The following is a 12717-nucleotide window of genomic DNA, read 5'->3' as shown; positions in this document are numbered from 1 at the left end:
CACATATGTGCATGTATATATGCCTATTCCACCCAACCAAAAGTCAAAAATGTCAATTTATGACACTGAATAATAGGGAGTATTAAGGATAAATTAACTACACATGATATAAGCCCTTCATTTGAGACAATGATTTTGGCTTCCTTAAAACTTCTAATAAATTTAAAAATAAATAGGAAGAATTTACCAATTTCCTGAACTCTTGTGCCTTTCTTTACTTCCAGATTATGGAACAGGTGATTTTGACACAGACAATAATAAGAAGATGATCAGAAAATACAATCAAGGGCCAATCAGAAAGAAAATTGTAGAGCTTCACTATAGCAGACTATTTTCAATAAAATACATAAATCATTAAAATTGATTTAGGCGCATGTTCTCATTTTTATCCAGATGTAAAGGTATAGATATTAAAACTGACATTTTTTTTTGCATCAAATGAACAAAATTTGTATGGTATGATTTCCGTAAAGAACATATTTTCCAGCATAGCACTGGAAGGAGAAGTGAAGAGGGAGTGTGGATATGTGGGTTCTGGACCTGATAATGAGCCTGGGGATGAAGACTGTGGCCCCTGGAGCCAGAGTGCCTGAAATCCAGGGCTGCCTCTGCTACTCAGGGGCTGTGTGATTATGGGCAAGTTGCTCAATCTCCCTGTGCTTCAGTTCCTTCATCTATAAAAATGGGGACCATGATAATACTAAATGAGTTAGGTTCTCAAAACAACAACTCGAGTATAGTAGATAATAAATAACATTAGTGTATGTCTTTGTTTCTCACATTATTAATTTCAATTTTTACTTTTATAAATTCCCTTCTTGTATTTTGCTAAGTTTCCTCTAGTTCCTAGAGATGAATGCTTATTTTGTTTTCAAGCATTCATGCTCTCTTGTCAATGCTCTAAAGATATGAATACTCCTTGCAATTGCGCTTTGACTGAAATTCACTGACTTTGTTATATATTACTTTTTATTATTTTTTAATAGCTCTAGTCTATACCTTTAAAATAAAATTTCGCCTTCCACTAGAATAAGAATAGTTAAATCCCAAGCAGGTAGATTGCCTTTGCCATCCTTTTTCTTGTTATTTCTGGTATTATTGCATTATGCACTGGGAATGTAGCCTTATGATCTCTATATTTTGAAATACACTGAGATGTTCTTTGTGGTCTAGTACATGGTACATTTTTATAAATCAATTTTGATGAGTGTATGCAAGTAGGCTTATTCTTTTGGGGTGGGGGGAAGAAATATAAAGATACACATAAATATTCAAAGATATGTTATTCAAATTCTCTATTTTACAAAGTACCTTTATCTCTTTGGCATGCTGATTTTCAAGAGATGTGCTTAAGCCTCTTAACATGATTGTAATTTAGTTAACATCTTAAATTTCTATCAGTTTTTGCTTTCTGTATTTCGATGCTATGTTTTTAGTTACCTAAAAATTTGTAAACTACTATAACTATTTAGTGATTGTGCTTGCTATCAATATGAACCATTCTTCATTGTCCTTTTTAGCCTTTCTTTTCTTTGCCTTGAATTTCATTTTCTCTGATTTTAATTTTGCAACTGTTCCTTTCTCTGTTATTGTCCTTTATGTCTTCTTTCAATCCTTAACTTTCAACTTCTCTGTATCACTTTAATTTGATGTTTCTTACAAATCATGTCTAGCTGGATTTAAAATAATTGAATCTAAGAATTTCTTTCAACAAGTAAGTTTAAATTATTTTTAGCATTTATGATTATAATTGACCAGACTTAAGCTACTAATAGATCCTGTCAGTCCTTTACTCCAAAAGTTTTTTTGCTGTTGTTGGTAGAGTCCACATACAAGTGACAACATACAGTATTTATCTTTCTCTGCTTGACTTATTTAACTTAGCATAATGACCTCCAGGTCCATCTATATTGTTGCGAATGGCAGGATTTCCTTTTTTTTTTTTTTTTGGTGAATAATATTTCAGTGTGTGTGTGCACGTGTGTGTGTATCATGTCTTTATCTCTTCAACCACTGATGAACACTTGGGTTGTTTCTAGGTGTTTGCTATTGTAAATAATATTGCAATGAACCCGGGAGTGCAGATATCTTTTTGAGATAGTGATTTTTTTTTAAAGACTTTATTTATTTACTTGACACAGAGAGTGAGAGAGCACAAGCAGGGGGAGCAGTAGAGGGAGAAAGAGAAGCAGCCTCCTTGCTAAGGGGGGGAGCCTGATGTGGGGCTTGATCCCAGAACCCTGGGATCATGACCTGAGCCAAAGGCAGATGCTTAATCATCTGAGCCACCCAGAACTGTTTTCCACAGTGGCTGCCTCAATTTTAATTCTTACCAACAGTGCAAAAGGGTTCTCTTTTCTTCACATACTCAACAAACACTTATTTCTTGTCTTTTTGATAATAGCCATGCTAACAGGTGTGAGATATCTTATGGTTTTGATTTGCATTTCCCTGGTGATTAGTGATGTTAAGCACCTTTTCATGTAGCTACTGACCACCTGTATGTCTTCTTTGGAAAAATGTCTATTCAGATCCTTAGCCCATTTTTTATTCAGATTGTTATTTTTCTATTCAGTTGTATGAATTCTTTATATATTTTGGATATTAACCTCTAATCAGATATACGATTTGCAAATATTTTCTCCCATTTGGTAGGATGCCTTTTCATTTTGCTAGTTTCCTCTACTGCATAGAAGCATTTTAGTTTGACATAGTCCTACTTGTTTATTTTTGCTTTTACTGCCTTTGCTTTTGGTGTAGAATCTAGAAAGTCATCACTAAGACCAATGTCAAGGACATTACCTTCTAGGTCTTTTAGCAGTTTTATGGTTTCAGGTTTTACCTTCAAGTCTTTAATCCATTTTGAGTTGATTTTTGTGCATGGTGAAATATATGGGTCCACTTTCATTCTTTTGTATGTGAATATCCAGCTTTCCCAATATTACTTATTAAAGAGACTATACTTCATCATATACTCTTGGCTCCTTTGAGTAAATTAATTGACCATATATGTGTAGGCTTATTATTGGGCTCTGTTCTATTCCATTGATCAATGTGTCTGTTTTTATGCTAATACCATACTGTTTTAATTATTATACCTTTGTAATATGATTTGAAATCAGGAAATGTGATGCCTCCAGCTTTGTTCTTCTTTCTCAGGTTTGCTGTGGCTATTTGAGGTCTTTTGTGGTACCATACAAATTTTAGGATTGCTTGTTACTCTTTCTGTGAAAAATGTCATCATGGCCCTTCAAAAAAATTTATTGCTGTACCTATTCTGGACTGATTAATTCACATGGCAACAGCTGGGGCACGGGTTTCTACTACAGGATAACAATGACAGTCTTAGTATTAACCTAGCTAGGCATCTCAAAATATGTTCAGGTGATTACTCTAAAGGAACTAGCAACTTCATGAGGACAGTCAAGAGTGTATAGACCACCACCTTCTGAAAATTAATTTACATGCATTTATCAATATATGACTGGACTTTTAAGACTGTTATAACTTGGATGGCTATAAGGGCTGGAGAGGACACTACAGGCAGGCAAGGAGCTACAGCAAAAGCATAAAGGTGTGAGGAATATACTCTTACCTAGGGGTGGTATGGGTTAATGTTTCCTTTGGTGGTGTTGGTGGTGGTAGTAGGGGATACCTAGTTTTTATTTGGGGCAGCAAGAGGGCAGGAAAAGCAGCTGCCACAACAACCAAGTACCCTAAGCTAATGTATCCTTTGACTCCGAGTGCTAGAATCTTCCCCTAGCAAAGACGGCACTCAGGTAAAAGTAGGTGAGGCAATGTGATCTACAGAAGACTCACTATCTACATGCACTACAATCATATGAGCAGAAGATACCCTAAACTTTCAACACCACGAAGTCCCCAGGCTCAGAGGCTCCGTATAATTTCTTTAAGTTATAAATCAAGTACATCCCCTCAAGATTTCATCTTTGTCCACTGCGCCAACCTCCCCCAAACTTCTTGTTCTGTCTGTCCTTAATTAATACTGTTTATTATAGTTGCATGTGGATTTTTCCCACCACATTAATATTAAATAGAAGGTAGTCTGCAACCAGAACAACAGGGAGTGATGTCTGTTCTGGTTCCTTCTTGGTAGCACCCAAACAAATGGACATTCTACAAAATAACTGGCCAGTATTCTTCTAACACATCAAGGTTACGGTAGACAAATACTGAAGAAACATCATACATTAGCATGAATTAAGGAGACAGAACTAAATGCAATGCAGGGCACCAAATTGGATCCTGGACAGAAAAGGACATCAGTGGGACAACTGACAAAAATCTGAATAAAGTTTATAGATTAAATAGTACGACATAAATGTTAATTTCCTGGTTTGGATAACCGTGCTACAGTCATGAAAGATGTTAACATTTGAGGTAGCTGGGTGCAGGCTATACAGTGTCTGTTTTTGCAATTTTTTTAAAGTCGCAAATTGCTTCTAATTGAAAGTTAAAATTTGTGTTTTTTTAAGTTTAAGAAAAGTAGATGCACACACAAAGTTCAGTGTATCTGTGGATTCAGTAAAGAACTCTAATTTGCTAAAGAACTCAATTTAAATTTGAACTCAATTTGAACCAGTTTTAAGAACTCAGAGAATTATTCCCTTGTTTGCTAATCAGAGAACTGACAAATGATTAGGTTCTTAGTCTCTAAGATTCTTTAGGATGGTAGGGACCAGGAAAGCAACTGGAATCACAGCTCACTAATCAACATTAATTATGTTCTTCAAAATGAAGACAAAACTTAGAAAGACTTTAATGCATGTATTTGATTCTCAACATGATCCTGTGAGGGAGGTAGGCTATGACTCATTTTCCAGACGAAGAAAGGGAAGCTGAGAGGTGAAGTGACTCAAAGTCAAACAGTAAAGGGCAGTGCTAAAACAGGAATTAGTGTTCTGATTCCATGTTCAAATCTCTTTCCACAATATTAATCGCTTCTACCTTTTATGACATAAGAAAAAGAAATACTTCTACAGTTATACACCAAGCCACTCGTTTCTCTAAAAAAAGAGTTGAGGGGCGCCTGGGTGGCACAGCGGTTAAGCGTCTGCCTTCGGCTCAGGGTGTGATCCCGGCGTTATGGGATCGAGCCCCACATCAGGCTCCTCCACTATGAGCCTGCTTCTTCCTCTCCCGCTCCCCCTGCTGTGTTCCCTCTCTCGCTGGCTGTCTCTATGTCTGTCGAATAAATAAATAAAATCTTTAAAAAAAAAATAAAAAATAAATAAAAAAAGAGTTGAGTCAGAAAACTTATGGTGTTAAGTCCTGGCTTTATGTCAAAGTAGTTCTGGGATCCAGAGCAAGTCACTTCAAGTTTCCAACCTCCCTTTCTTCAGTATCAAACAAGAAGGTAGGACCAGAGTACATGTAATGTCTATCCCAGTATACCTTCCACAATTCTAATCCTGTGATCTATTTGCTATGGTAAAGTTGCAGTGTTGGATGACTACCTCACTAATTTTGTAGTCATGTTCCCAAATGATATCTTGTATCTAATCCAGAGGCCCTAAGAGCTGAGGAAACAGAAAACTGTCACCATATTTTCAAACTCTGATCTATGTGAGTAGAAATGTTGGCTGAAACAAGAGACAAATTTCTTAAGGTACCAACAGGTAAGATTTGGTAATAATATTTTCATCATGATCTCTCTGTTCAAGACCTTATAATGCCTTGATATTTCCTAATATATCAGGAATGTCCCCATCTCTGGCCCCTCCTTCCATTCCTTCTGCAACTGTTGAGGTCTTATTCACCTTTCCTATTAAATAGCTTCCTAACTGGTCTTCCTGCTTTAAATGTCTCCCCATTCCAGCTCATTCCCTACCATTGTATCATAGTGTCATAAGGACTAAAACAAAACAAAACCTAATTTGGGGATATTAAACCATGTTTAAAAACTCACCAATGCCAATAGGATCAGATGTAAACTCCTTAGCATGACATACAGGACATTTACTCTCTGGTGCTTGGCCCACTTTCTGGTCAAGACAATATTTTGATATCCATACTCTTAAACTCTGGCTATATCAAACATCTTGGCACTCTACAAACGCCCTTTCAATCCACAAGGGCCTATGTCCGTTATAGTATTTTTGTGCCTCTTACCTTTTCTACTCCTGCTCCAGATTCAAAATTGGTTGAAGTATCACCTCTCTGTGAAGATTTTACTCTCATAGCCTTAATACAGTGCTATTAGAACACTTATGATTTACAATGTAATCATTTATATGTCTTTTTCCCCATTAAAAGATCAGCCATTGAAGATAGGGGATAATGTACACTAATTTTTACCCTCAAAATCTACATAACATTCAACAAATAGGTGCTCAGTGAAGAAGATCTACCTATACTGCCTGAAAGGAAAAGATTCTTATTTTTTCCCTCCTGCAGGGTTCTTATTAACCATTACAGATGCCTCACAAACTCCTCCCTCTACAACTGCATAAGCCTCACTCTTCTCTGAATTCCAACTGTACCTAAGGTAGTAAGTACCATCCAGTTTAGCACATTTCTTAATGAATTCAGGTGTCCTGTCTCCCTTACTACAGAGCCAACTCCTCAAGGATATCCTAAGTTAACTAAAATAAGCTACGTAATAAATGCATACCATTATTCATTTTCAAATATATCATGATATGTTGTGATATCAGAGATATCATGTGATTCCTTGGGAAAATTCATAGGCCTAGAATGCCCAAAGTTCTGACTTTTTTGTTATGTACTGAAATTTAGGAATTATTACTTTTTAAAAAAAGATTTTATTTATTGGGATTATTACTTTCAAATATAATTTCTTTCAGTGCAAAACAAAACGACATATAGTTGCCCTGCACTTACCTGGGGTTCATGATAAGACGTCGGAAAAAGTAGGTCCAAGTGATATAATCCATTGCATCTTGCTTAGATGTAATTGTACCACCAGCAATCTCTGCGTTTAAATGGTCAGACAGCACTCCCAATAAGCTATATAGTGAACAACACATGGTAAACATACATGAACACTAAATGAAACACACTTTATCTCACATAGCAGGCTGATGGAATGGGGCTAGTAACTTTCAGGAGAAGATGAGAGCCAAGAGGAGAAAGGTAAGAGTGGGCAACAGATGTAACTTAGAGAGTAGGGAAGAGTATACCTATGGGGTATTAGAGTAAGTATCGAATAATACTGAGGCTGATGAAAGGAGAGTTGGCAAGAAAGAGATGACAGTTATAAGAGAGTAAAGATATATATTCCTTTCATTTATTCAGTGAATGTTAAGTTCCTAGTCATATGAAACATAATTGTGCTGGGTGTTGTAGAGTATTTAAAGATGATCAGATGTGTTCAAAAACTAGCATAACATAATGTTCATTTTAGTTTCTTATGTAAAATGCAAAAAAAAAAAGGGAAGCAGTGTCCAAGAAAAGAAAAGGCTAAATAAATTATGTATACATGGGACAATATGCAGGTATTAAAAATAGATTTTTTTGCAAAGGATGTTTTAAGAACATGAGAAAATGGTAATAAATTGAATGACTGAAACGACAACAACAACAACACAAGTTTCTATATTACTCTCAATACACCAGTAGCTGAGTATAAATCTGTATACTCAACTGGGAGAGCAACTTGGCAATATCTATTTGAACGATCACTATGACCCAGCAATTTCACTTTTCACTGTCACCTGCCAGAGAAATATTTACAGACGAGGGTAGAGAAGCAAATTACTTCACTGTGATACTGTATGTAAGAAAAATATAGGAAACTCTTGAAAGGCCCATTAATAGAGAAGTTAATATATAAACTATGGAATAATCCATGATAGGTAAGTATTAATAATAGTCATATTAAGGTACAAAATTAAATTTTTTAGTTAGCTACTGAAATATACATGCAGAAAATTACAAAAATCATACACGTACAACTCAAGTAATTTCACAACGTGAACATACTGTGTAATCAATACTAAGATCAAGTATCACCAGTTTCCCCAGAAGCCTTCCTTTTGTGCTGTTTAGTTATTATCCTTGTTCAAAAGGATATTCTGACTCTTATTTCTATTCTTTACCTTATTGCAGTGGCTTGGGCTTCTAGTACAATGCTTACTGGAAGTGGGGAGAACAATATTCCTGTATCATTCCCTATCTCAAATGGGAAACTTTCAGTATTTCATTATTAACTATGATGTTTGCAGTAGATTTACTCTTTATCAGATTAAGGACACTTCCTTATATTCCTGATATTCCTGTTTGCTAAGAGTTTTTAGTATGAATGGGTGTGCAATTTTTTCAAATGCTTTTTTTTTAATCTATGAAATATGATTTTCTCTTTTTCCTAATGTAGTAAATTATAGTAATTTATTTTCAAATAATAAATCAACTTCACATTTATAAAATAAATTACACATAATTTGATTTACTAATATTGTTTAGGATTTCTATATTTATATTCATGAGAATTACAGGTTTGCCAATGTTCCCTTTTGGTAAATTTCTTATCAGGTTTTGGTATCAAGGCTACTCTGATCTTATAATATGAGTTGGTAAATAGTCTTGTCTTCTCTACTATTAGGAAAAGTTCATTTAAGACTGATGTTATTTCATCCTTAATGTTATGAAGTAGCAAAGCATCTGAATCAGATTTCTTTGTGGAAAGATTTTAAATTTCAGATTCAACTGTTTTGATAAATAAGAGACCATTTAGATTTCTATTTCTTTTTATATCAGTTTAATAAGTTTTTTAAAATGAATTTTACCATTTGATCTAAATTTTAAAATTATTTGCATAATGTTTTTCATATCTTTTTAATGCCTGTGATCTTTTTGTTCCTAATATTATTTTGTTCATTCTTTCTCTCTCTCTCTCTTTTTGATAAGACTTAAAGGTTTATTGATTTCATTCTTCTTTTCAAATAACTTTTGACTTTGTTAATGTTTTTCTAATGTATATTTGATTTTAATTCTTTGATTCTTGCTCTTAGCTTTCTTATCTTCTCCTTTCTTTTGAGTTCAATTTGTTAACATTTTTTCAAATTTTTGAGATGGATATTTAGATCATTATTCAGGCTTTCTTTTAAAACATACATATATATTATTACATATATTTATATATAACACATATATATTATATATAGGATCATAAATTTTTTCTTAGCACGGTGTTAACTGCATCCATGTTTTTTTATTTTCTAAATTAAAAAAAACTGAACATTAGCACTTAGAATAAAAACTCCAATGACTATTTACACTATCACTTAGAAACGTGTCATCTTTTGCAGTTAGAACACAGTATATTGAAAAAGACAACAAAAGATAGCAAGTGATAAATGTTATAAATAAAAAGTATATAACTCTGAGGGAGAAAGGCTATTTTCCACTGAGAAAATGAGGGAAGCCTTTGTCAAAGGGATAGTTACTGGGCCACAAAGTATGTGATAATTCTGAAATAACGCAGTAAGTCTAAATTACTCATTACAAGTCCCTTTATTCTGGATATTTCTTTATTAACTACATTATAAAAACACACATCAAACTAAAACTTAAATAAATGCTTACTATGTGATAGACACTGTTATAAGCACTATACATTAGTATGTAACCTATCAGATAGCTAGTGTTGCTACTATCTCCATTGTACAGATAAGTGCACTAAGGCATGGAGGAATAGAATAACTTGCTGAAGGTCAAGAAGTAAGTAGAGGAGCTCAGATATGAACCCGGGTTGTCTGGCTCCAGAGTTCATGTGATTCGACACTGCAGTACACTGATTCTTTTAAAAGGTTTTTTAAAAATGTAATTATAATTGAATTCTAATAGTGATAATTCAGTTTCATTTCAAATAATTCTTTTGAATTAGAACTTCTACTGACTTTTATCTAATAAAATATCATGAGATAAATATTAACTTGCTATGACATGAATCTATTTAAATTAATTTACAGCAAGATTTACCTTGACTCTACTGGGAAAGGTTCATAAAGAAATTTTTTGTAAAAGTCTTTCTTTATATCATGAACCAGAATTACAGCTTTGCCTTGGTCATCAAATTGAGGCCTCCCAGCACGCCCCATCATCTGGAGTACATCTATAAAAAAGAGAAGAAGAGGTATTCCGCAACACGGCAGATAGCACAGGTATATTTAGTGATTACAGCATGTTTTGACAACACAACAAAATAACAAAGAATACAGAGTATTTTGAGAGTGTGCATATTATCTCTGATGCCTACGGTTGAGTTCCCTAATAATTAATCAATTCATTATGACAGGAAATTGAATCCCCCAAAATGGTCTCTCTTACTATTTGTAAAAGTAAGAATGATGTTTCCTTTAGTTAAATGTTTAAGAATGCTGTTTAAGAGTTATTACTGGGGTCCCTGGGTGGCTCAGTTGGTTAAGCATCTGACTCTTGGTTTTGGTTCAGGTCATTGTCTTAGGGTGGTGGGACTGAGGCCCACGTGGGACTCCCCCCTCAGCATGGAGTCTGCTTGAGATTCTCTCCGTTTCCCCCCGCCCCCCCCCTCCTGTGCGCTCTCTCTCTCAAATAAATAAAATAAATAAAATCTTTAAAAGAAGTTATTATTATTTTAATTAAACAAGAAAAAGTAAGACATATATGGGTAAATCTCTTTAGCAGATTACTTTGATTATTTTTCCCCAGGAATGGACCCCATGAGTCCATTTAGGCCTCACCTTCCTCCTTCTTATGGTATAAATATGTTCCTTCTTTTATACTGCAAGAATCTCTGAGGTAAAAAATGATTTAGAAATAATATAGCTTTACATGTAATCCTTGAGTGGAAATACACACAGTATATTTCCCTCTTCAGAACTCACTGACAATGCTTTTATCAAGTTTTAAAATATGCTAAAGCATGTTCATGGACACAAACCCTTGGGTTCTAGAAGTGCCATGGAAGTATTTCTAGTAAAACAGATTTAAAATTAAACAGTATAACGTTTCACTATAATTTATTAAGTCACTAATAACTACCAAACAGTACTTTTTATCTATTTGTGAATTTGAAACCATTAGTTATGCTTTTGATATTTATTAACAAATTAGGTGCGTAAAAGTAAATAAAACGGCTCAATACTTTGAACAGTATTTGGATTGGAAGCAAAAATTTACAATTTGCTCATCGTATGTTCATATGTGATCAACTCACTACAATTCAATTCATGCAAATTCAGATTATTAAGGCTAAAATAGAAGCTTAATATATCTGTAAATTTTTAAAAATATTACCTGTAATGGGAAAATCCACATAACGTCTTGTTTTTCCATCATAATATTCTGTTCCCTTAATAATTACTAAATGAGCTGGAAAGTTTACACCCCAGGCTAGTGTACTTGTAGCAATCAGAACCTAGAAAATAAAATATATTTAACTAAAATATAACTTTTAAGTTACATTTAAGTTTCTGTTTATGAAAAATAAAATACCTGAACTTTACAGTTTACAAACAGCTCCTCTACTGTTTTTCGGTCCCTCTCGTGTAGTCCAGCATGATGCATTCCTATTCCGAAAGCAAGTGTCAGCTTCAGGTTGGAATCTCTTAGCGTTCCAATGATGTTCTCCATCTGCAAATAAAAGCACAATGACAGGATGTAGGTTTATTAGCTTTGAAATTTTCATTCTAAGATTATATTTGACTAATTTTGTTTTTTATTCTTATACTACATAAGCAAAAATAAAGGCCTCATCTACAGTTATGATTAAAGTTAAATTGAAAAGAATATCTAGTTAGTGAGAATGTATATCCTAAATGAGTTAAAGTTTAATGTTATCCATTTTATTCTCATGCATCAAGGGAAAAAAAATCTGTGGATAAATGCAATAACTCCTTAAATGAGTAACAACTATTAAAAAGAATATAATATTGCCTAAAATGTTTCAGTGTCTTGTTCATCTCTTGTAATAGAAAAACCTTCCATCTTTTTGCCTCAGGGCTAAAAATTTAGAAAATACGGACAAAAAATTAATGCAAGAAAATCAGTCATAATCTCACCAAACAGTCAGGAATCATTCAAATTTAGGCTTTCTCAACTGAACTTAATGACCCAGGGCAAATCATATAACTTCTCCGAGTCTCAGTTTCTTTATTTAAAAAATCAAACTGGTATATTTTTGTTTACTTCTCATTTCTTTGATCAACAGTGCAGTTAAATACTTTTCATATTAGTAGCTTTTTTTTGTAAATTATCTTTTAATTTTTTAAGTGGATATGAGAGTTTTTTGTGTTACTGGTTTGTAATGGCTCTTTATCTATTGGAGCTATTATTAAGCCACATATGTAGTAAAGTTATTTCATTTCCAGCCTCAGTTTAGCTCACTAAGTTTTCACATGTCTAAAGAGTTTCTGAAACTTTTATATTATCTCTGAATATTCTATCACTTTCCATTCTACATGGAAAATACTCAATGCGACACAGGTTTTATGGCAACAGAAACAAATCTTACTTTCTTATAAAACTTACTTCCTGTAAGGAACTAAATAGAAAGCTCAATCTCTTTCTGTTTAATGATAGATCCTTACTGGTCCTTAAAGCAGAGGATGATACAAGATGTAGTATGGGGATCTTCCTTTTGGACAACTCCATGGGGGGAGTAATATAGAGATCAAGTGGTTTGAGAATATACGAGCAGTTAAAAGAATGACATATTTTAGTTATATCTATAGCTTCCCTACCATATTCCAACCG

General features: G+C 33.9%; 1 protein-coding gene across 7 annotated transcripts in view; it reads right to left on the bottom strand.

The window, feature by feature from the left end:
* Nucleotides 1-12717, bottom strand: part of ASCC3 (activating signal cointegrator 1 complex subunit 3) — a 317566-nt gene that overhangs the window by 77930 nt on the left and 226919 nt on the right. For all 7 annotated transcript variants that reach the window (XM_026511731.4, XM_048225883.2, XM_048225882.2 and 4 more), the window contains 4 exons: nucleotides 11458-11595; nucleotides 11260-11380; nucleotides 9964-10096; nucleotides 6865-6990 (listed from right to left, as the gene is read on the bottom strand). In XM_026511731.4, coding sequence (XP_026367516.2) covers nucleotides 6865-6990; nucleotides 9964-10096; nucleotides 11260-11380; nucleotides 11458-11595 — 518 coding nt within the window. The remainder of the gene's footprint in view (nucleotides 1-6864; nucleotides 6991-9963; nucleotides 10097-11259; nucleotides 11381-11457; nucleotides 11596-12717) is intronic.

Source organism: Ursus arctos, unplaced genomic scaffold, assembly GCF_023065955.2.
Source record: "Ursus arctos isolate Adak ecotype North America unplaced genomic scaffold, UrsArc2.0 scaffold_13, whole genome shotgun sequence".
Classification (NCBI taxonomy): domain Eukaryota; kingdom Metazoa; phylum Chordata; class Mammalia; order Carnivora; family Ursidae; genus Ursus; species Ursus arctos.
Note: the sequence above shows the minus strand (reverse complement) of the source record. Positions and strands in the feature narration are given on the sequence as shown.